We start from the raw sequence: 26,147 nt of genomic DNA, 5'->3' as shown, positions 1-26,147 counted from the left end.
TTATTTTTTTATTATTTATTATTTATTATTTATTATTATTATTATAAAATAATTCTTTGGTAGTTTGATTGGTATGGCATTGAATTAACAAATTATTTTAGGTATAAATTTTTTTCTACCTAATGTTATTTTTATCAAATTGACTTGGCCTACCCATGAGCAATTAATATTTCTTCAATTGATTAGACCTTTATGTGAAAAATGTTTTGTAATCATGTCCTTATAGTCCCTGGATTTGTCTTGGCAGGTAGATTCCCAAGTATTTTGAATTGTCTATAGTTATTTAAAATGGAATTTCTATCTCTTCCTGCTGGGTTCTGTTGGTAATATATAGAAATGCAAATAATTTGTGTGGTGTTATTTTCCATTTTTCAACTTTATTAAAGTTATTGTTTCAACTAGTTCTCTAGAATTATTTAAGTTAATCATCACTTCATTTGAAAGGAGTAATAGTTCTGTTTCCTCACTGCCCATTTTTATTCCTCCAATTTCTTTTTCTTGTCCTACTACTATTATAGTTAATATTTCGAATACAATATTAATAGTGGGATTCTTGTTTTACCCCTGATCATAGAGGAGAAGGTTTCTACTTTATCCCCATTAGAGATAATGTTTGCTCTTGGTTTTGGATGGATGCTACTTATCACTTTAAGATAGGCTGGATTTATTCATATGATTTCTAGTGCTTTTAATAGGAATGGATGCTGTATTTTTTAAAAGCTTCTTCTGCATATGCTAGTCAGATGAGATAATTAAAAAAACTTTTGTTGTTTTTGCAATATCATGTTCTAAACTCTCCATTCCTTTCATTTGGCATTTGTTGAATCTCATGCGATTCTGAATATGGCTCAGTGGTTTTGTTAATGAATTTTTCTGGCTACTTGAAGAATTTTTTTCTTTACACCAAGAACTCTGAAATTTGGCTATTATATTCCTTGGGAGTTTTCATTGAGATTTATTTCAAGAAGTGATTGGTAGATTATTTCTATTTCTATTTTACCATATTAATCTAGCATATTGAAATAGTTTTCCTTTATACATTCTTGAAATGTGATATCTAGTATCATTTTTGTTCATAACTTTCAGGTAGTCCAACAATTTTTAAAATTATCTCTACTTGATCTATTATTTTCCAGGTCATTTATTTTTCCAATAAGTGGCTTTTACCAATAATATATTTCACATTTTCTTATATTTTTCTTCTTTTGAACTTGTTTTATTTTTTCTTGCTATTTCATATGGTTATTAACTTTCATTTGTCCAATTCTAATTTTTAAATAATTATTTTATTCAGCAAGCTTTTTGTATCTCTCCCCCCCCCCCCCAATCTGGCTAATTCTGCTTTGTAAATAATTATTTTTATTAGTGGAGTTTTGTACTTATTGTGTCAAGCTTTTAATAATCTTTTCATAATTGTCTTGCATTGCTTTCATTTTTTTTCCTAACTTATCCTTTATCATTCTTATATGATATTTAAAATAAAATTTTAGATCTTCCAGAGATTCTTATTGGGCTTATGTCAGATTCACTTTTTTATCTGAATATTTGCTTGTAGCTGTTTTCACATAGTTGTCTTCTGAGTTTGTGTCTTAATCTTCCCTTCTACCATAGTAGACTTTTATGGTCAGTTTCTTTTGTTATTGTTGTCGTTTATTCTTTTTCCCCAGTCTATTTATTGACTTTGAACTTCATCTAAAAGTTGAACTCTGTTCTTAAGTTGGGGCACTTTCTCAAGCTTCAGACTTTTTCACACTGTTGTTTTCAGAGCTGGTTCTGGGGGATTAGAAATTTTCAGTACTTTCAAAGTGGTGTGATGTGGGGAAATATGTGGTCACTGACCTTCCTGGTCTATGCTCTGGTTCTTACCCAGGAAGGGCTCTTCCTCTCTTATAGCCACAAATAATACTATTCTTCAGGGCCCCAGTTCCCTTGAGACTCCAAATGACACGTGAAATGATTCACTGGGGAGGCTAAGCATGTAAGTCTGGGAGATTTCAGCATGCTCATCCCCCAAAAGAATTGGGGGGGGGAGGATTATGTAAAGGGAGTTTAGTCCCCTCCCCCTCCTGGATTGCTGACCCAATTCATCCCATTTTGCAACATGAATTAAAAGATGTAGATGTGACCAGACCAGGATCTAGTCCCTTGGAGGTGACAGTGGAGTACCATGGCTGAGTCAGCCAGCCATGTGGAGAACCACATGGTCAGAGTTAGGTTAGATTAGGCTTAAATCTCTATATATCTGCTTTTCTATTTCAAGTGATTATTAATAAACTTTATGGAAAATAAGAACTTGGAGCCATAATTTAAATTGAACATAATCTATGCTTTAGGCAACAGTGTCCTTTGAGAGGCTATGGGGGAATAGAAGAAAGCAAATAAACAATAATATGAAATTGTCCACCACTCTCTTGAAATTTGACCTAAAAGTCAATTAGCATTGAAACTATCCACCTTGAATTGTAAAAATAATTCAACCTCAGCAAATAATACTAATAATAATACATAAAATAATATAGCACATTAGGGTAGAAGAGATTTTTGAGTTCTACCGTAGGGAATTTTAACCTGGATTCTATGAACTTTCAAGACAGACAGAGAGACAGATTGATAGATGATAGATGGAAAGGTAACTATTTCAATTGTTTTCCTTTGTAATTCTATGGATTTTATTTATGCATATAAAAATAATATCTTGAGAAGTAGGGAAGGAACAAGCATTTATTAAGCACTTATTCTGTGCCAAGTGCTATAACAAATATTATCTTGCTTAATCCTAACAAAAGGTCTGGGAAGTAGGTGTTATCTCCTTTTTACAGTTGAGGAAACTGAGGCATATATAGGTTAAAAGACTTACCCAGGGCCACAGAGATAAAAGGTAATAAGCATTTGAAGCCAGATTTGAATTTAGGTTTTTCTGACTCCAATCCCAATGTACTCTATCCACTATATCACCTACCTATATATGATGGAAGAAGACCATGGGCATAACCAGGCTGACAAAGGGAAATGTGTTTTGTTTATGTACATTCACAAAAAAGGCTAAGAATACCTGCTTTAGTTGGACTCTCTCTTTTTAAAGATGAAGAAATGGAGCCCTGAAGAGATGAAGTGATTTATCCAAGATCATAAAAGTAGCTAATGCCAGAACCAGGACTAAAACCTTGGAACTCTATTATTTTATAATTATCTATTATCTACTGGCTTCTGCACTGCACCCTCACGGCCTGCCTCCTATGTATCTAGCCTTCTATGATATTTTATATAAATGTCAATATCCTGAATCAGATTACCCTTGAATTTCTGTGATCCTTGTTATCATACTTCTTAATGCTTTCAGATTTTGGATAGAAATCTTTCCTCCTGGTTGTAACTCTTTCTGTCTTCTTGATCCCTAAAAAGTAGCAGCTATGCTTAGCAATAAATAGCTGGTTTAGTTATTTTTGTTGTCCAGAATTAGTTCATAACCAAAGTGAGGGAGAGAGGGAGGTCTAAGGTAAACAAAACAGCTATTGATACAGTATGTAGCACTCGGGGTAAGGGAGTAAGGGATTAGAATAAGGGGCACTTATTGGCATTACTATTTATCAAAATAAAATTTAATACCATAACATTTTCTTTAGCATTTGCATATGAGTAATATATTTAGGGAAAAAAGGAAGGAAGGAAAGGTAGAAGGGAGGGAAGAAGGAAGGGAAGGAGAGAGGAAGGGAAGGAAGGAAGGTAGGAAGGAAGGAAGGAAGGAAAGAAGGAAGGAAGGAAGGAAGGAAGGAAGGAAGGAAGGAAGGAAGGAAGGAAGGAAGGAAGGAAGGAAGGAAGGAAGGAAGGAAGGAAGGAAGGAAGGAAAGAAAGGTGGGAGGGAGGGAGGAAAGAAGGGAGGGAGGGAGGAAAGGAGGGAGGGAGGGAGGAAAGAGGGAAGGAGGAAGAAAGATAACCAAAACACCAAACACCAAAATAAGGTTATTTCCAAGCATCCTGCTTTCATTCTCAGTTGAAACATCTGACTTTCCTTTTCATTTTATCCTCCAGCAATCCAAACCAATTATTAAACACCAGTGGCCACCATTAGTTATGTAAATTACCACAAATTTCCATTAATGGAATAAAATGTTGTTACTATAGAAACAGACATCCTTCACTTTTGAGTCAGTGATCCCACTGGATCAAATAATGTGAACACATTGAAACACTAAGTCACAATCTTAGATTTAAATCCCCACCCCACCCAACCCCCAGCCCCTTTGATCCCAACAGAGATGGCATATGTATTGCATTGGAAATTGACTCCAAGCTGAAAGGGCTAACTAGCATGTTAAATGGCACACTTAGGGTCCAGTAAGAACTGAGTCGAATAGGACTGTGGATAAAATCAATGGCATTTCACAATTTAATCATTTAAAAACAAAATCTTACACTTGGGTTCAAAAAAGCAATAACATAAGTATGAGATGTGGAAAACTGATTAGATAACATTTTTGGTGAAAAAGATTTGGAGTTTTTAGTGGACTGCATATTCAATCTGAATCAGTCATAGGAAGGGGCAGTCAAAAAAAAGCTAATGGGATCTTTGTCTCCATTCTTAAGCAGAGTGCCCAGGACTATCCACATGAAAGTTCCACCTTACTCTATCCTATATGGAAAACTGTGTTCAGATCTCAAAAGTACATTCTAGTGTGGATATTATTTAGCTGGAGAATTTCATAGAGTCAACAGAATAGTAAAGGATCTTGAGGTCAAATTATATGGTGATTTATTGAAGGAACTGGAGACAAAAAAAGGGGGAAACATGACAGTCTTCTTCAAAGATTTGAAAAATTGTCAAGTGGAAGAGAAGGGGATAGAGAGGAGAGGTAAAAAAGGACTGCAATAAGTACTTTACAAACATCTCACTTAACAAATGAGATTACACTTTCTGTTTGACTACAGAGAGAAGTAAGAGCAATGAATGGAAGGTGAAGAGAAATTTAGATTTGAGTTAAGGAAAAGCTACATTTGAATCTTGGTCAGACACAAACTGTGTAATCATAGACTAGTCACATTTAACCTTTGTTTCCTCATCTATAAATTATAATTATAAAGATTAGCCTTCCTCTGTCATGGAGTAGTTATGAAGAAATCACGTTGCAAACCTTAAATCACTATATAAATGGGTTCCTGAGTTGCTTCTCATTGTTGTTGTTTTTCATCACCCATTTCCAAAATGTAGTAGAACACCATTCCTTATGCCTTGGGGCTCTTTGTCCTGTCAGCAGCTCTTCTCTTAATTCAGCCAAGATAGCTATTTAGCTGCTTCCCTTTCCCCTTCTCTCATCTCTTCCCTGTTCCATACCATCTTCTTCCAAATTCCTCAAGTCATACATCTCCCTTGCACTGCCTCCTACAAATTCCTTGTTTCACTTTTTCCTTGAAGTCTGTCATGGATTGTCCCCAGCTCTTCATACTTCCTCCACCCCCAGTTCTACGGGGTATAGGATTGATGGTAGAAGAGTTAATTTCAAAGACAGGAGGCAATCTCATGACAGAGTGGGCAGGGAGGCTGCCCAAGTAGACCACTTGCCAGTGGGAGGAGTATTAAACTAGAAAGGAAAGAGTTGCTTGGGTGTTGTTGCCTTTTCTAAACATTTGGAGCCTTCAGGAAGCTTCTGGCAGCTTCATTTTTTGTAGGCTCTCTATTGCCCAAAGTTCCAAGGCTTTCCAAAAACAATTAAAGTCACATTGAGGAAAGTTTATGAGAACTCCAAGAATAAAAGCCAGCATCCTCAACTATGGAAATATACATCTAGCAACTTGTTAACCTCAAATTCATGTTGTAGAAAGTCTTTAAAATGAGATTTACATTACTAGGCCTATATCCCAAAGAGATAAAAAAGGAAAGGAAAAAGACCTATTTGTACAAAAATATTTACTGTAGTTCTTTTTGTGGTAGCAAAGAATTGGACAATGAGGGGTTGTCCGTTGATTAAGAAATGGCTGAACAAACTGTCATAATGATAATAGAATATTCCCATGTTGTACCATGTAGGATAATTTCAGAAAAAATGCAGAAAAGCTTACATGAACTAATGCAAAGAGAAGAGAGCAGAACCAGAAGAACATTGTACACACTGACAGCAATATTTCCTAATGAATAACTTTGAAAGACAATTATTCTTAGCAATGCAGTGATCTAAGACAATTACAGAAACTCATGATGAAAAATGCCCTCTGCCCTCTGAGAAAGAACTGCTGAAGTCTGAATGCACACAGAAACATAGTACATTTCACTCTCTTTCTTCCTTTTTATTTGTTATCTCTTCCACAAAATGACTCATATGGGAAAATGTTTTACATGATTGCACATATAAAATCTATATCAGACTACTTACCATCTCAGGAAAGGGACAGCAGGGTGGGAATGAATGGGGGAGGATCAGATGAAAGGAGAGAATTTGGACCTCAAAACTTTTTTTAAAATGAATGATAATTTTTTTACATTTAATGGGGAAAATAAAACATTTTTTTAAAAAAATCAGATGAAGTTTACACATCCACCAATAATTAATGTGTATTAAGAAATAACACAGTACCAATGACAAGTTTTTCACTTGTCTATGAACTGATGTAGATTTAAGTAAGCAGTAGGATAACAGTTTATAGAATGAAAACATAGGGAAAAGCAATTCTGAAAGACTCTAGAATCATCATCAATGCAGTGATAAGTCTAAAAGAAGAACGAAGAAGGAAAATACCAATTACCCTTTGATAAAAAATGATGAACTTAAAATAGAACATAAATTTTTTGGCACAACTAGTGTTTTGCTGGACTATGTAGATGTGTACTCTGAGATGTGAGATTTTGTTTTGTTTCACTTTTTGTTCCATGAGGAGGTTGTGGAAGAAGGAGGGACAGGTTCATCAAACTACTTGCTACTTTAATTTTTTTTTTAATTTTAAGAAATCATCTACCTCAGCCACTTTGTTTTCAAATGAGGAAACTGAGACCAGAGAAATAAAGTAATTTTGCTAAGGTTTCACAGCTAGTTAATGAGAAAACCAAGATGAAAACCAAAGCAGTTAATTGGCATAATGGTGTGCTGATAGCTAGTGTGCTGGGCTTGGAATTAAAGTTACTAAAGTTATTAAGGTATGACCCTCCATACGTCACTTAGTCCCTTCCAACCTTAGTTTCTCCATCTGGAAATGAGAGTATTGGCCTTAATGAAAATCCTTTCCTGCTCTAGAGCTATAAGCCTGACTCCTTGCCTACTCCTCTGTTAAGCCACTGAGCTTTTCAACTTTTATATTATAATTTGTATTCGCCAAATATGACACAATAAGGAAAACAATAGGCCAGACTCCAGCATTTGCTTTCAGCTCCAGTGATTTTTGCCTCTCCAAAAGAATATCTGCAAATAGCACTGGAGACCCCAGGCAAACTTCTGCATGAATCATCATGTAAAGCCAAGTCAATTGAAAAGCTAAAGGATCCTCAATATTTTTACATAGCTTTAGACACCACCTCCTAGGGGAAACTCTCACTGACTCTTCCTAGTCTGTTAGCTCTGAGTCTTCAATTCAAATTGCAATTATCTTTCTGTGTAAATGTTGTAACTCCTCTACCTGAAGAATGTAAGCATCTGGAGAGAGGAGGCTGTTTAAGATTTCATCTTTGTCTCTTCCACATCTCAGAGGGGTACTTAGTAGGTGCTTAATAAATGGGTGTTGAATTAAATTAATTCTAGGACCTTTCTAAAGTCACAAAAACACCATGTAGGCAGGGCTGTAAGAAGTCTCAGTAGGCACCAAGCAGTCCCTGAAGCAAAGCCAAATTGTGTCTTCTGCATTCCCCCAAACAATAAATACTTGCTCTGGACAAGTTTTGTTTGTTTAAAGGCAAAATTAGGCAATCCTACTAAGTGTGTTCTTGATGTCAGCTAAATATCCGAAGTAGAGTTTCAACCAAGTTCTCCTTTCAGTCTTAGTTCCCTGTATTGTTCCATAAGCCAAGGACACGTTTGTGTAAAGGGATAAAGAATAGGGGAAGGAAAGTTGGGGTGACTCCGAGAAATGGTTCTTGCTGAAGTCTGTCTACTCTGAACTGTCAGTGAGGCTCAGAGCTGTTTATCTGCTTTGGTGTCTAAAATAACCATGCATTTGTGTCAGCTGCCAAAAGTGCTCCTAAGTCTGTGTGTGGTTTGGACAAAGGGACTCATTTTAACTCGTGGCATTTTGAAATTATCCAGACCACAGGGCTGACCATCTCAGCCAATCTTCTCTGTTCTCTTCACTTTGGACTCCAGAATGGTTGTGGCAAGATGTATTGTCCATACTTTATTTGTGGAAACCTTGGAACTAGACACACAGCTCTGATGTGTCAGCTCCCAATAGGTCCAAAATAAAATAACTCTATTAGCCTAATTCCATATTAAATTACAAGAACAGAATATGTGATGGGAGAAGGATGGAGGAAAGGGCATACTTCAAGTATCTGTGATCAAAATCTGAAGAGAATCTGCCTATCTACTTTCTCATGTTCCTTTCTTTCTCCAAGTGACTTTAATTATGTATTCCAGAACCTTGACTTGATAGACAGAAAAAAGCTATGAGCTAAAAAATCCTCCTCCTCCTCCCTATAATGGGGCGAGTTCCTAAATTCTCTCTCTTCTGGCGGTCCTCCAAGGCTATTTGGTTAGTTTTAGGGCATGTCCACTTATGCTTTTAGAACAATCAGCACTTTCCCCCTTTATTCTGTGAGTTTGGGAAAGCTGAACAGGACTGAACCCAGAAATCTCCTTTGCCACAAATGGTGAGGCAGAAAGTTTCACAACTTACTTCCCTCGTTCTTTCAGCCTAAGAAGGGAGAGAATCCTCCCTTCCTACCAACTCTAAGATTTGAAGGAACAACTAGATTGCATGGTCTAAGCCAGAGAGCAGAAACTGAAAGCTGTACCATGATGAGAGACAAAATAAAGGGGAAAGAGGGCCACCATTTGGGTCGAAACATCTAGTCTTCATTCACTTTTATCAAAAGAGCTACTCCTGAGAATGTGTGAGATCTAAAACTCTTCTCAATCTGGTTCCAAACTACCTTCCCAGACTTTGCATGCCTTGTTTTCCTTCCTGTTCTCTATGCTCCAAGCAAACTGGCATTCGTGCTATTCCTCACACATAACAGTCAATCTTCAGTCTCCTTGCCTTTGCGCTAGCTGACTCCATGCCTGGAATGCTCTCCCCCCTCACCTCTATCTCTCAGAATTTCCCCCTTCCTCAAAGCTCAGGTCAAGAGCAACTTTTTTTCCTGAAGCCTTTTCTGATTCTCTACCCTCTTACTGCAGCTGCTAGTGCCTTCCACTCTCGCCTCCCAAATATACTTTGCATTTATTTTCGATAAAATGTGAATGATTATAATAATCTTTTTCTAGATAGAATTAAACTCTGAAAACAGAAGCTGATTCGTTTTTGTCTTTGATTCCCCAGAACCCAGTCCCTGGCACATAGGAGATGCTTAATAAATGCTATTGTTTGAGAGAAAACATTCCATTTGTATCCACCACTGGTTTTTATTTATTCAGGAGGAGACCAATTTTATCAAGTCTCTAATGTTATCTCTGCGGAACTCCTCTCCCAAGCTCACAGCCTATCTATAACTTAATAGATTCGTTTTAGAGAACTGTTTGAGGCTCAGAGAGATTGCTCATGCCCACACAGCTGGTAGTGAGACAAGCAGTATTTGAATACAAAGTCAAAAGCAAAACTGCTGCTCATTAGTCAGTCTATCACACCTTACATGATCAAAGGCTTGGATCTGGAAAGAATATGAAGATCATATCTAGGCAATTGTAGTGGATAGAGCGGGTAGGACAGCTAGGTGGTACAGTGGATAGAGCTCTGGATCTGTCAACAGAAAGACTCATCATCCTCAGTTCAAATCTGGCTTCAAATATTTACTAACTTTGGGATTTTGGGCAGGTCACTTAACCCTATTTATCTCAGTTTCCTCATTTGCAAAATTAGCTGGAGAAGGCAAATGGCAGACCACTCCAGTATCTTTGCTAAGAAAACCCCAAATGGGGTCAAGAAGAATTGAACTAAACTGACTAAACAATAAGTAAATAGAGTATTGGACCTGAAGTCAGGAAGATCAGTCAAATCTATACTTACTAGTTGTGTGGCCCAGGGCAAATCACTTCAATTCTATATACCTCAGTTTCCCTACCTGTACAATGGGGATAAAAATAATGTCTACCTCCCAGGATTATCGTGAGGATTAAGTGAGATAATAATGGGATTAGCACAGGGCCTGGTACATAGTAGGCACTTCATAAATGCTTATTTATTTTATCATGGATCTAGAGTTGGAAGAGACTCTGGAGGTCATCTATATAGACCCCTGTATTTTATAGATGATTTAACTGAGGCCCAGAGAAATTAAATGTTTTGCCCAAGGTCACTTGGTGGTCATCTACAAATTTCCCGTTTTACAGGTGAAGTACCTACGGCCCAGAGAAGTTAAGTTAGTCAATCAGTAAACATTTATTAGTCACTTACTGTAAACTAGGCACTTTCCCCAAGTGTCTGGGATACAAAGACAGGCAAAAGACAATCCCTGCTCTGAAAAAGGTAGTACATGCAATCTACCATGTACAAACAAGTGATATACAGGATGAACAGGAAATAATCAAGAGGCAGAAGGCACTGGAACTAAGAAGGATCAGGATATGCTTACTGTCGAAGACAGGACTTTGGCTTGGAATGGAAGGAAGCCAGGAAGATGCCAAGAGGCAGAGGCAAGGAGGAAAAGCATTATAGACATGGGAGGCAGTCTGAGAAAATGGGAGATATCTGTATCTTGTTTGAGGAACACCAAGGAGGTCAGTATTATTGGATAATGGGGGGGGGGGGGGTGATGGTATAACGGTTAAGCAGCCTGAAAAGATATTTGGAGAGGGGACATGTTCTGAAGGGTTTTTAATATTGTGGGGATGGAAAATTTGCCACACTGGAGCTACATTCCCAGCATCCTTTTACATTACATCCTCATTTTACGTAAGGATGCTTGGGAGATAAATTTGGCTGAGACCCATGTTGTGGTGCTCTTTTTTCACAGCTTGTGCTTTTGGTAAAGTGCTGCAGGTGTGAATCTCTGTCTCTCTTTGCTCTGCTCACTTGACTGAAAAAAACCCTTTTCCTTTTTTCTTCTCTTGTGACTTATTAAAAAATCCTATATTTTTAAATACTAGAAGTATTCATTCATTTTGACTCCTACAACACCCAACAAGATTTTAAATTTGATTCTGGAGGTGATAGAGTTTAGGAGATGATATGGTTAGAACTGTGCTCTAGGAAAATCACTTTGACAGCTGAGTTGGGGGTGGGCTGGAGTGAGGAAAGACTTGAGCTAGGTGGCACAGTGGACCTGGATTCTGAAAGATTCATCTTCCTCAGTTCAAATCTGGCCTCAGCTACTCCTAGCTGTGTGATTCTAAGCAAGTCACTTAACCCTGTTTCCTCAGCTTCCTCATCTGTAAAATGAGATGGAGAAAGAAATGACAAGCCATTCCAGTGTCTTTGCCAAGAAAACCCTAAATGAGGTCACAAAGATTCAGACACAATTACACTGACTAGAATGCTGGGTTTAAAGTCAGGACAACCTGAATTCAACTTCACTTACTACTTGTATGCCCCTGGACTGTGGCAGAAAAAACAATGAGCAGGTTGTTCTAGTATTCCAGGGGCAAAGTGATAGGGGCATGCCCTGGTGTGTGTGTGGGGGGGGGGTGTCAGGGAGAGAAGCAGTATGTGGAAGAGGCATTATGAGGTGAATTCAATAGGTTGTGGTGACAAATAACATGTGGAGTAAGAGAAGAAGGTATAGAAAATGACAGCCAGGTTGTGATCACAGGAGCCTTGGAGGTAGGTACTACTGATTATCCCCATTTTGCAGGTGAGGAACCTGAGGTAAACAGGTGAAGTGACTTGGTCAGAGTAAAAAACCAGTAAGTATATAAATCTGAATTTGAACTCAGGCCTTCCTGATTCTAGGTCCAGTGCTTTATGCCATGTGCTACTTACTGGCCTTGGAAACTGGGTTACTGATAACGTGCTATAGACATATACTATATGCCTTGTTACTGAGGTCCTAGAGTAGTATTCAGAGAGCTGGGCTTGGAGTCAGGAAGACTCTGATCCAAATCCTACCCCTGACATTTCCTAGTGATATAATTAATGGGTAAGTCACCTCAGTGTCCCAGGCAACTCTTTGAGACTATACGTTATCAATGAATTGTTAACCTGAATTGAGGGGGGTTGTTTATGCTAATAGAGCTCCCTACATTCATGAAATTATAGCTTCATGACAACAACAAAATATTATTATTGATAAATAGTTTCTCAAACCAAAAAAGACTTGGAGGAGGTGGACATTGGAGGGGACAAGGAGGAACAAAGAGGGAGTGATTCAATGAAAAGATAGCTGGGACCTCCTACTAGAATGATGACATCAAATATTATAGGGAAGTCTTACATATGTTGCAACAATTATCTAAAAATGGTACAGGATTAATGATCAAGAAATATAAATCAAAACATGAGTGATCTTTTATAGCATACAAAAAAGACAAAAACAGCAAGACGCATGAGCACTGGAATGGCATGTCCTGCTAGGAAAGCCAGCATGAGCTCAGAAAGACAGCTGTTAGCCTGGGAAACAACCTGGGAAGGCTCCAGGAGGGGACAGAAGCTGGAAGTAGTGACCTGATCAGAGAGAATCAATCACAGAACTCTAACTATAGATAATAAGGCTATTGTTGTTGTTTAGTTGTGTTTGACTGTGACCTCCCTTTAAAGGTCTTCTTGGCAAAGACACTGGAGTGGTTTGCCATTTCCAACTCCAGCTTATTTTATAGATGAAGAAACTGAGGCAAATGGAGAAAAGTGATCTGCCCAAGATCACATAGCTAATAAGCATCTGGGGTCAAATTTGAACACAAAAAGATGAGTCTTCCTTACCCAAGTCCTTTACTCCCACTGCACCACCTGACTGAAATAATAAAAAAAAAAATTAAAAAGCCACTCCAATATAATAAAAAGAATAATCTGGTCTATTTAAAAAATGCAATTCATCTGGAGGAAGAAAAGTTCAAGAATCTCAAGGGAAATGATGAAAAACCAGACCAAGAAGTAATGGATCTTAAATTATTTATATTACAAAGTAAAACTCTTTTATAAGGGTCAAATAAAAGTTGTTCAAATAGGAACACAAGATCCAAAACCATTTGAACATAGCAAATGAATGATAAACTAAAGGATAATTATTATTGGGTTAAAAACTTAACTATTTAACAAAAACTGCTGGCAAAACTGGAAAGCAGTCTGGCAGAAACTATGTTTAGTCTAACATTTTGTATCACATACCATCATAAACTCCAAATATAACAAACATAACTTGTATAGAAAAGACTACATCATAAATGGAAAAAAGACGAAGAAATATATTTAAAATTATGGAAAAGTTGATAACTCAAAAAAATCTTTGCAATAACTTTCTCTAGTAAAGCTCTGACATCCAGCATAGATAGTGAACTGACTTAAATACATAAAAATAAGAATCAATCTCCAATATATAAATGGACAAACGGATATGAAGAGGTGGTTTTCAAAGAGAAAAACAAGTTATCAACACCAATATGAAAAAAAAATGCAACGAATCACAACTCCAGGATTCCACTACAAATCCAATAGATTGGAAAAGATGACAATAAGGAAAATGACAGTTGTTGAAGACTCTCTGGGAAAAGAGGCATACCAGTAACAATGTTGTTCAATCTTGTAAGTGATCCTACCACTCTGGAAAACATTTTGCAACTATCCACAAAAATTCACTAAGTTGTACAAACCCCTTGACCTAATAATGCTACTGTGCTTGGCATATACCCCGAAGAGATCAGTAAAATATTAAAATATTAATGGCAGTGATTTTTTGTTGTAGCAAAGAACTAAAAACTAAAGGAATTTCAGTTGGTGAATGGCTGAAATTATAGTACATGATTATAGGAAGAAGATCGTTACTCATTATGAGATGACTAAGGGGGCATTTTCAAAGAAACCTGAGAAGATTGTGAACTGGTATAAAGAAAGATGAACTGAATTTTTAAAAATGTATAATGACTACTATAGCAGACTGAAAACAACTCCGAAAAACTTAGGCGCTCTGATTAATGCAATGGCCAAAGACAACTTCAGAGGACTGGTAATGAAACATGTTTTGTACCCATTGTCACAAAGTTGATGAACTAGAGGTGAAGCATGAGACAAATACTATCAGGCACGGCCAGTGTATGGATCTGTTTTGTTAGACCATACCAGCTTACTACATTGGAGAATTTGTTTTTTAGTGAGGTTTTTCTTTTTATTTGTTTATTTCGATGAGAAACAATGTGGCCAGGATTTTCAGGGCCAAAAACAAAGAAAAGAAAAGAAAAAGAAAAAAGCATCAATGAAACATTTAGAAAAAAGTATCAACGAAACATTCAAAGAAAATTCCCAGAATGGACCAGAAGTCAGAGGACAACATGATAAAATGTGGAACTAAGGTGATGGATTCCATATATACTTTGAAAACAGCAAGGTAAGTGGGGCAATGGATACAGCAATGGACTTGGTGTCAACAAGAAGACCTGAGTTCAAACCAGTTGCAGACACCTACTAGCTGTGTGTCTGACCAAGATATTTATCTTCTTTAAGCTTTAATTTCTTAATCTGTCAAATGGAGGGTTGGATTGGTCTCTAAGATTCCTTCCAGTCCCAAATCTATGATCCTATAATCCTAAACTATGCTTAATTAAATAAATCTATGTATTTATTATTATTATTTTCATTCATTTATGTTTTATGTATTATTTATGTGTTATTTGTTTATATTATTATTTATTATTATATATTATAATATATATTATTATTCATAAAAAATAAAATAAATTAATAAATAAAATAAATTAATATATTTTGTAGTTTCTGATACAGTGCTCTTGTATATATGTAAATGCTTCTCAAGAATAGAATAGTGAAAATTATTAATTAAAATTAAAAGATAAGTGGGTAGGGAAGATTATTTCTTCTAAACAAAGAATGTCTGTACTTTCCAGGAAACTGAAATGTCTACTTACCAACACACATGGCTGGCCTGCCACTCCAAGCCTTGTTGTCCATGCATACAACTGTTCGTTCTCCTTTCAACATGTATCCTGGGGTACAGTAGTACTCACACCGAGAGTTAAAGTACGCACCATCTACACATTTAAATCCCCCATTTGTTGGCATGGAAAGGGTAGGGCATCGCTTTTCTGGAAGAGAAAATCAGATGTGGGCTTTTTAGTTGCTATCAATTAATGTCTCTTGTGCCTAAAAATTCTACCAACATTCAGGTGAGACACTAAACTCTAAGCCCAAATAAAAAGCTAAGATAAATAATGTTTATGAATTTCTTCCCTTGGACTTTTTTTTAGGCAAATAGCATGGTGTTTCATTATCACGAGCCACATTCAGATGGCAGCATGTACCTAGTTTATTTATACTCTGACTTCTTTGGTCAAGGACAGTTTGTTATTGTTGTTGTGGATGTTTTGTCTTTGCAACCCCATCATGTTTAATAAAAGCCCCCAGTTCCATACCAAATACACAGTGGAGGCTGATTGCATATTGTTAAAAGAAAAAAAAAGGACAAGGGCAAAAGTCACAAGAGATCCAAAAAAGGATAAATGACTCACGTTTGCACAGAACCTTGTCTGACCACCTTTTGTTTGTCTGGCAAATCAGCTGGGAAGAGCCATGCAGCTCATATCCCTTCCGACATCGAATGTCACATCTTGTCCCCAAGACATTTTTGTAGTATCCTCCATGAGGCGCCCTGCAGTTCACATCACCATACTTGACTTTGATGGGAGAGCACCATGGGGTGTCTGGGAATAACAGGGAAAAGAAAGAGAAATACAATGAAGACAATTTTCTAAAATGTGCTGCTACTTCACAATTACTACTGAGCTCTCCCTCCAGTGGAATCCTAAGGCACCACTTATAAGGCACTCACTATTTACTGCCCAGTAGACTGTCAGCTCCTTGTAGTCAGAAATTTCCATTTTTTAATAGTACCAGGGCCTGACAACATAGTAGGTGATTAATAAATGGTTTTTTTTAGATTAAATTGAAAAGTATTATTAGCAATATTTCTCCCTAATTAGCGTGGAAGCTCCTTGGAGGCTTATATTTTTGTGAATAAACGCAAATATCTCACATACAAAGATTATGTAAGTATTTTGGAATAATTAGATGTTAAAAATCACCTAGTCCAAGCTTCTCATTTTACATATTTGCAGAAAGGTGAAGTGGTTTTGTCCAAACAGATAGCAATTGGCAGGAACAAGATTCAAACACAGGGTCATTGGATTTTTTATTTGAGGCTAGAAGGAAATTTAGAAGCCATCAGGACCAATATATTAAGTTTATAAATGAGGAAACTGAGGCCCCCTAGGGTGGTTAAGTCATTTGTCCATCTAGTAAGTAGGACTTACTGATAACTAGTTTAGCATGCTATCCACGATGGCATATTGACTCAAACTCTAGTCTCTCTCCTCCAATTCCAGAGCTCTTCCCTACCCAACCATATTTTTGAGCCCACTATATAGTTCTAAGTACAGGGTTATAGTCAAAGCAGGCATTCAATAATCAATTCAATAATAAATAATATTGGATGATAGAGTTTTCTCTCAATATAGGAAAACTTCCTCTGAAAAAAAGGCTTTGTTATAAAAAGGGAGACTCAGCTTTCAGCTCATATCATCAACTCATTTGGCTTAACTTCTTTAGAGCATTAGTGCTAGAGTCCAACAGCCATCAGCACCATAAGGTCCCCATTGAACCTTACATCGCCAAAACCTACATAGGGAGTTGTAGTCAATCTATTTTCTCCAAACCTCACAGAAACAGAGATTTAAGGCTGGAAGGGAGACTTTAGCAGTCCACTAGCTCAACTCCCCCATTTTAAAAAGGAGAAAGGAAATACTACAGAGACAGTGTTGTCCTAATATTAAATCACAGATTATGAAGATCATTGAAAAGTGAATACACAGCATTTTTTCCCCTTGGTTGTCCAAAAAGATCAGCTGACCATATAAAACCATGGCTCTGTCCCTGTGTGTTTTTCCCAAATGACAGGAGATGGAAGGGAAGAGAAAAGAAAATGAAACCATGTTAGATATGAGCTAGAAAAATCCCTCATTGGGGATCACACTGATTCCAAATGATTTACCAAGGAGGAGGCCAAAGAGCTCATATAAACTTGCTGATCTTTGCCTTCCCTGTTCCATATTTCAGAGCTGAGCTCTGACTCATTCATTGGCTTGGACCTAAGGTATAGAGTAAGGGTGCCACCATGTGGACAGTGAATGTGTAAAGAATTCGTTTTCATTCAAGAATGGCCAGAGGATTAACTTTAACATATCTACTTGGCAAAGAAAACCATGAACCTGCCATTGGGTCCAGTATCTCCTCTAGCAGCATCAGTGCCTTACCATTCCCCTCAGCAAACACAGGCATCTCATAACATGTAGCAAGTATTTACGCCTGTGCCCCAAAGTCATGGCCAGTGATGAGTAATTGGGCTTCCCAATTTTGACAATTTCAGCACTTCCGGCAGAGCCAAGAGTTTGATTAACCAAGATCTTATGTCAGCACATGCAGGGTGAGTTCTGCTTCTAGTGTCTGCGGTCTCACACAAGGAGACTTTTGTGACACATGAGGAGCAGGTGAAGAAACGAGGGATGCTTAGCTTGAATGTGAGAACATTTTCAGGGATGTAGTAGTTGGGTTCCAGTATTTGGAGATTTGTTACAGATGAGAGAAATAAGATTACTTCTGTTTAGTCCCAGAAGGCTGAACAAGTTGCCTCGGTAGAAGTTACATGAAGGCAAATTTATGTTTGATTTTTAATAAAAGCTTCCAAACAAACAGAGCTATTCAAAGGGAGAGAGATGGAAAGAAGTGGAGTTCTCCTTCTTGCAGGTCTTAAAGTAAATTCACGATGACCTTGGGTATGTTAGAAAGGGATATTTTTTCAAGTATGGACTGGGATGGTCCGTTCCAACCCAAATCTGTGTTTCTGAAGTTTCACTCCTTATTTTAAATGTAGCAGGGATAGAATTTATAAGAAGCAACATGGTATAATCCAAAGATATCTGGCCTTGGAGTCAACTCCTCAGAGCCTCTCCCATATTCTATCTGTATGAGCAAGTCTTTCTTAACTCTTAGTGCTCCAGGCACTGAGATTGTACATTAAAAAAGGGTTGCTAAACTGCATAGGTAAAAGGTGCTTCCACACCAGAAGATCTCTATATTGATGAAATCTAGACCCAAGGAAAAGTATGGCATAAATGGCCTTTCTTTACTATAAATCTCAGTAGACAGGCATCTGATTGGACCAAAACTGCTAAGTGCTTCTTTGTTCTTTCTTTAGAGATGGCTTAACCAAGGATGAGCTCAAGAAAGTTTAAGTCCACTTTATAAGACCCAGTTTAACTCTAATGCAGACTGGATTATGTGCTGTTAGTGAAAGGTGCAGATTAACTGCTCTGGGAGGACCTAAAAATGAAATGAAATGATATGGAAAGCATTTCCATATCACCAGCAGCACGAAAGAAACATTGAAGAAAATGTCTACCTAGCTTCATCATTTTCTTTTTGCTTCTTTGTCTTTTATAATAGCTTCTAATGGATTTAATAAAAGAATATTTATAAAACTGCTTAGCATAGTGTCTGTCACATAGGAGATGCTATGTAAATGCTTCTTCCCTTCTCTTTCTCCTGACCCTCCAAATGAAAAAAAAAATCAACTTTTATCTTCTGTCCTCTCCCCTTCTACAAAGAATTTTATAAGTCTTTAAAGGAGAATTTAAAATATATCAATAAGGAAGGGCTTATGATCATTGTAGGCAGGTTCAACAATTGACCCCTTATTTTTAATGCACGCTATGATATATACACTTCAATCAAACTGCATGTAAAATTATTTAGGAAGGAAATCCTACACTTACCGAGATATGCAAAACCAGAGATTTTGATGCAGTATGAACTTAGTAGGCTTCATATTTTTGGACATCCCTTCAGTTTTTCCTAGCATTGCTGGCAGCATAACATCCAAATGCAATCAGCTGTTTTTCATATGCATGTGAAAAAAACAACCTTGGATTCTTTTTACTGCTCAAAATCCAGCTGTCATCAGATTGGCTTACTTTTTATAAGACAGATCTTTGAGATGCTCTTTTGACAAGTTACCAACATTGCAATGACAGTAATTAACATTTCAGCTGAGTGGATTGAATTCAGTTTTTCAGACTTTACTTTGGGGAAAAGTGAGTTGAGAGTGCATTTACACCGAAGGCTAGAAGGACTTTCTTTTAAAGCAGACACCTCCACTCAAGGATAGTTTTTAAAAATTCCTGAGGCATCTATATTTTTTTCTTGGTCTTTGTATAAGAAATGGGCAAATGAGCAAGACAGAAGCTCATGGTATAAAGAGACAAATATCTATACACATATGCATGTAGGAGGGTATATTGTGTACAACATGTATGTGCACACATGAATGTATAACACAGGGCAATTTCTGGGGCTAGTATTCATTTGGACCAGTCTCCTACACCTTTGGCATCTCCAGTTCTGTACCATACGATATGATGTTAGGAATGATTACATTCCCAGGGGATACTTTAAGACTCTCGATAATTAAGGGAAGATTCAATTATTTTACCACACTGTATTTACTAAGCACACAGATGTGCACTAATAAATTTTAAATGTTCAATAACAAGAGTTCCAATAACCACAAGAAAGTTTTGTTTTTAAAGCCTAGTTAATTAGCAGTAGCTATAATAACAGAAGGTTTTGTTTTCTACCTCAGTTAATTAGGGAATGCAATTAACCAGCACAGTCCATCTATCCCCAATCCAGGCTTACTAGATTTGAATCTGTCATAGAAAGATGTTTTTGTATATCTGCATAGCAAAGTCCTAACTTTATATAGAAAATGATAGAAGGAAGGATTTTTGCATTGTTTTGTATCAGATTTTAACTTTATTTAGTATAAGGTGTTTACAATGAGAAGAGTTTCTCAACTAATGAAGAAAGACAAATATTCTCTGGCATAACTGAGAGTTGCTAGGGTCATTGACTAGTTAGTGACTTACACAAGGCCACACAGCTCTCTATCTATCATGCCAGACTTCATCCCAAAGTTGTTAGATTTTTTTTCCCAAAATACATTTCAATCTATTTGAAACCTCGTGAAATCCAAACATGTGAGATTTTACTTGTCTTGGAGCTAGCACAAGCTACTCTAATTGCCCAAAGAATTCAGATTTAGCAGACTAATACTGTCTTCTTGCCAAAGCATGGACAGGTTCCCTGAGGAAAATGCCATGATGGAATTTTATTCACTAATTTTCTTCAAATTATTCCTAAAGGAGAAGAGCCAGTTTCGGAATGAAAGCCCGTACATGACTTAGTTCCAGGTTTCCCTGAAGTTTAAAAAAAAATAGCAAGTGATTCCCTTTATCAAATATACTTACCTGGTCTGGGTGGTGGGTGGAGGAGGGAGGATTTAGGAAGCTGGAGCTTCCTGAATTGTTTCTCTAATTTAAGGAGAGTCTGGCTATATTCCAGGCTACATTTTTTCTGGGGAGTACACATTATTCAACATTTCAGGGGCTAAGATTGAATATAAGCTCCCCAAAGCCATGAACTTGTTTTGTTTTCCTCTTTGTAACTCCAAAGGCTAGCACAGTGCCTGGCACACAGCAGCTGATTCCTAATTGCTTGTTGGTTGGTTGACTGATTCATAAGCCAGCATTCTCAACCAACTTATGAAAATCAAGCTTCTTTATTCCTAGTGTCTTTAACTTGCACGCTTCCAGATTCCATTTCCCCAACTTACTGTTGACCATTCCCAGGAGAACAGGGGAATCAGGGAAAGACCCTCATGCCCCCAGCTTGATTTTCATTTCTATTAGCCACAGACACTCCTGGTGGTGAAGAAAAAAATTGCTCAGGAGAATAAAACGACCAGAATGTGAGGAACAGCTGGAGTATGGTCCTCTGCTCTCACTTAGGCACGCGTCTCACCAAAACCTGAGCATGCCCTCTGGTCACTTTATTTCAGTCTGCTCAGAAGGGAGGAAAGAAGAACGTTCCTGGCATCAGCAGCCCTCCATTAGCATACAAGCAAAGCATTCACCTTTCTGTATAGGATATGTATATACATCTTCGTCATCTTCTAACGGTGAGAATCCCGATCCTAAAACGAAACAAAGAAGAAGGAGGAAAACTACAGGAAGAGAAGCCATATGATATATATTTACATATATACATATATTTCATTTTAAAAGCAATGCTTTGGCATCATTCATGCAGGGAATATTAGAGTACAGAGCCAGGAGCAAAAGCTTCGGTGGCCACCGTGCTAGTCTTCTGCCAGAGCCCATATGAATGAGACTCGAGTTGTTCTGATGTGACCACATGCCAATTGCAATTCTGGATTCAGTCGAAAGAGAGACTGAGAGAGACAGATCCACTTGAAAATGATTCCAGTGTATACCGTTTACATGCCAATGAGATGCAGTAAAATACTTCTGGGCCAAACCACTGCTCCTCTAGAATTAAAAGAAGTCTCTAGGAACAGAGAGTGCTTATGTTACCTGAAAATTGGCATATCGCATGAAATGAGTATGGGTGGAGGACAGAAAAGGGGATCAGATTTCTTAGCTTGAATGTCAAAAGGCACTCAGAATAAGTTGCACCACTGTCTGCAGCAGTTTAGAGAAGCTAAGAGAGTGCTCATGTGTGTTTGTTTGTGTGTATATTCAGTTTCTCTAAATTGCTGCACATGTATATATATACACGTGTATATATACACATGTGTATATACGCATGTATATATATACATATGATAAATATGTAAATATACATGTATATTTGTATACACACAAACACATATACACTCTTAAGTTCTTTTAATTCTCCGTTTATAGTATATACATATATAGGTATATTTATACACATACATATACATATGCATGTATATACAGACACACACACATATATATAAATATATAACTGTTTTAAACTTCTGGCAAAGGGAAATTCATAGTTAAAGTGCGTGATAGATTTTTTTTTTTATCTCAATACTATTGTATGGGGAGATGATGGAGAGAAAGTATTTACCTCCTTTCTTTTTTCTTTTCTTTCTCATTCATTTTGGTTTGTTTTTATAGAACAATTCATTTGGAATTTGGGATTGTATCATTTGAAAAAAAAATGTTTGAAAGTAAACTCCAGGAAGTGGAGTATTCTTAAATTTCTGAGCTATTTTAGATTTCTTTTTTTTTTAAACCCTCACCTTCCTTCTTGGAGTCAATACTGTGTATTGGCTCCAATGCAGAAGAGTGGTAAGGGCTAGGCAATGGGAGTCAAGTGACTTGCCCTGGGTCACACAGCTGGGAAGTGTCTGAGGCCAGATTTGAACCCAGGACCTCTCATCTCTAGGCCTGTCTCTCAATCCACTGAGCTACCCAGCTGCCCCCTAGATTTCTAATTTCACAGAAATCATCCTGGTCACATGGGAAACATCACCCTCTAGTTTTCATACACTGATCACTGGTGTTTACTTTGTCCACATTCTGATTAGCCACAAGAATTGCCTTCCTAACTGGACCACGTAAGATGATTCTTTAACAGTATGGTCATTGCATCCCTTTCTGAGTTTAAGGGATGAACCCTCTTGATCATCTTCCATGTCCATTTCAACTTTAGATGCAAATGGAATGGGTTGGAAGAGAAAGAGTCATAGAAGTTGATGTAGAAATTGTGTCGCACATTTTACCTGCAGGGATAGGAGAGGATGTGGCAATTCCTACTCCTAACTTCCCATAGCTTTCATCTTTCCCATATGACCCAGCTACCTTGAACTAAGGATGATTAGAGATTTCAAAATGGTCATTATGCCACATCAGAAAATGAACAAGCTTTCCAAGAAAGTCCAACAATTCTCATCATAGGGAAATCGCTTTGTGGGACATTTCAGAAATAGTTCAGAACAACCTCCTCTCCAACATATATTATTTTAGTAGTTAAATCTATACCACTGGCCCCAGTGGCAAAGGGAATATAGAATTTTCCAACACTATGAGGCTAATTTATAAATTCTAAACCAGAAACCCATGTGGCAAATATATCTCCTGATACCTCCATAAATATTGTTTAGTTGTTTTCAGTAGTGTCTTCATGACCCCTTCTGTAGTTTTCTTGGCAAATATACTGAAGGGTTTTGCCATTTCCTTCTCTAGCTCATTTTATAGATGAGGACACTGAGGACAAAAGGATTAGGTGATTTGCCAAAGGTCGCACAGCTAGTGTCTGAGTCCAGATTTTAACTCAGGTCTATCTCCTACTCCAATTCCTACACTCTATCCATGACACTGTGATAGTAGTAAAAGAAATTCTAATTCAGTTTTCAGATACTGGGACTCCTATTCACTTCCATTGTTTGGCTCCATAACACATAACCACTAGGTACAAGGCCTTATTCTACAGGATATCTGTGTTTTAAAAAATTAAAATCAATGAAGATAAAATGGCATATAGTATGATTCAGATTTTTATAGGATCTAATTCTCCATTCCCCCCAAAAGACACACATGCCAATGCTTTTGTTTTGTTTTGTTTAGGAATCCATGCTAAAAGGGGGAAAAAACCTTGTGAGAGAAGAATATAGCATTTTAAAGTTTGGGGATACCCCTAGGTGTTCACAAATAGCTCCCCTGACTTCCATGAAAATGAATTATTCATATAACCATACTCAGACTTCAGAACATTTGCTTCCTAGTGGCATCAAGTGTAAGAGATATAAGACAATATCTGTTCAAGTTTTATTTTAAAATGCCAGATGTCTGCTCAAAGAAAGAAAAATTGAGACAGTTCGTGAAGTTTAACTAGTCATTGAAAGTGCTCACAACGATTTTAAAACCATATGTATCCAACAGATGGTATCAATAGCTACTGTTACTTTGGCACCAAGATTTTGTATTCTCTCTGGAGAAATGAACAGAGCTTTTCTTTTTTTCACAAATGTCACCCCCTAGCTATCCCAATAATGTTCTCATTCTTTAAATGGAACTTACTGAAAAGTTTCCAGGTGTCTGAATCTAGAATTCATGGAGCTCTTTGCCAACAGGTGCATTTATGAACTAATCCATATGTATTATGCAATGTTCAGGAGTAGGGCCATAACAATACAAGATGGGGATCTCCACTTATGGAACTCTCTTTCCATTGGGTCAACATTAGTATTGGTTGGGTTTTTTTTTAATTATGTACTTACTTAATTTAATTACCTTGAACTATAGCTTCAATGAATTTTGGAAGAACTATCATACAAAGCAAAAGTTATTTTTAATGCATAGTGCCTGTCACATAATACGAAATTAATAAAAGCTTATTGATTTGATTTAGTGATATTAGGTATGAAGAATATATCCAAAAGAAAAAAATAGAAGTCCTTACCCTCTAATTTCTCAACAGTAGAAGCAGGAAACTTCCAAAATCTGGGTTTTGTCTTTCCTCTGAAATTCTTTATTAGTTGTCTGTGCTCTTTTATTGGTAACTATGCACTATTCTCTTAAACCGCTAACTATCTTTTTATACATCTCCCAAACTAAGTTGTAAACTCTCCAAAGGAAAAGACCGGGGTCTTGATTTACTCCACCACCACCCCCAAAGCCTGCACAGGCTTTGTACTTTGTACATTGTAGTAGAAACACTAGCAGAAGCACTTAGAGAAGAAAAAGAAATTGAAGGTATTAAAATAGGCAATGAGGAGACCAAGTTATCACTCTTTGCAGATGACATGATGGTCTACTTAAAGAATCCTAGAGAATCAACTAAAAAGCTAATCGAAATAATCAACAACTTTAGCAAAGTTGCAGGATACAAAATAAACCCACATAAGTCATCAGCATTTCTATATATCTCCAACCCATCTCAGCAGCAAGAATTAGAAAGAGAAATTCCATTTAAAGTCACCCGAGACAATATGAAATACTTGGGAATCTATCTGCTGAGACAAACACAGGAACTATATGAACACAACTACAAAACACTCTCCACACAACTAAAACTAAGATCTAAGCAATTGGAAAAACATTAACTGCTCATAGGTAGGACGAGCTAACATAACAAAAATGACCATCCTACCCATACTTATTTATTTATTTAGTGCCATACCCATCAAACTTCCAAAAAAGATTTTTTACTGAATTAGAAAAAAAACATAACAAAGTTCATTTGGAAGAATAAAAGATCAAGGATATCCAGGGAAATAATGAAAAACAAATGCCTTGCAGTCCCAGATCTCAAACTATACTATAAAGCAGGGGTCATCAAAACAATTTGGTACTGTCAAAGAGACAGAGAGGAGTGGAATAGACTTGGGGTAAGTGACCTCAGCAAGACAGTCTATGACAAGCCCAAAGATCCCAACTTTGGGGACGAAAATCCACTCTTCAATAAAAACTGCTGGAAAAATTGGAAGACATTGTGGGAGTGATTAGGCTTGGATCAACACCTCACACCCTACACCAAGATAAACTCAGAATGGGTGAATGACTGGAACATAAAGAAGTAAACTATAAGTAAATTAGGTGAACACAGAATAGTATACATGTCAGACCTTTGGGAAAGGAAAGATTTTAAGACCAAGCAAGAGTTAGAAAAAAATGACAAAATGTAAAATAAGTAATTTTGATTATATTAAATTAATTTTTTTGTATAAACAAAACCAATGTAATGAAAATTAGAAGGGAAGCAACAAATTGGGGGAAAATATTTAATTAGTCAATTTAGAACATTCTTCATCAAATTAAAAAGGTTTTGTACAAACAAAACCAATGTAAAAAAAATTAGAAGGGAAGCAACAAATTGGGAAACAATCATCATAACAAAAACCTCTGACAAAGGTCTAATTACTCAAATTTACAAAGAGTTAAATCAGTTGTACAAAAAAATCAAGCCATTCTCCAATTGATAAATGGGCAAGGGACATGAAAAGGCAATGTTCAGTCAAAGAAATC

The 26,147-nt window shown here is 37.0% G+C and overlaps 1 protein-coding gene across 2 annotated transcripts in view; it reads right to left on the bottom strand.

The window, feature by feature from the left end:
- Positions 1 to 26,147, bottom strand: part of SRPX (sushi repeat containing protein X-linked) — a 99,803-nt gene that overhangs the window by 23,818 nt on the left and 49,838 nt on the right. Inside the window, exons 2-4 of one of the 2 annotated variants that reach the window (XM_007493346.3) lie at positions 21,260 to 21,319; positions 15,744 to 15,935; positions 15,144 to 15,320 (exon numbers count right to left, since the gene is read on the bottom strand). In XM_007493346.3, the coding sequence (XP_007493408.1) occupies positions 15,144 to 15,320; positions 15,744 to 15,935; positions 21,260 to 21,319 (429 nt within the window). Of the gene's footprint in view, positions 1 to 15,143; positions 15,321 to 15,743; positions 15,936 to 20,594; positions 20,735 to 21,259; positions 21,320 to 26,147 lie in introns of those variants that run through there. The other variant, XM_056826256.1, reaches the window with a different exon arrangement.

This window comes from Monodelphis domestica, chromosome 4, assembly GCF_027887165.1.
Source record: "Monodelphis domestica isolate mMonDom1 chromosome 4, mMonDom1.pri, whole genome shotgun sequence".
Lineage (NCBI taxonomy): Eukaryota > Metazoa > Chordata > Mammalia > Didelphimorphia > Didelphidae > Monodelphis > Monodelphis domestica.
The sequence above is the reverse complement of the archived record's forward strand: the minus strand, read 5'-3'. Positions and strand labels throughout refer to the sequence as shown.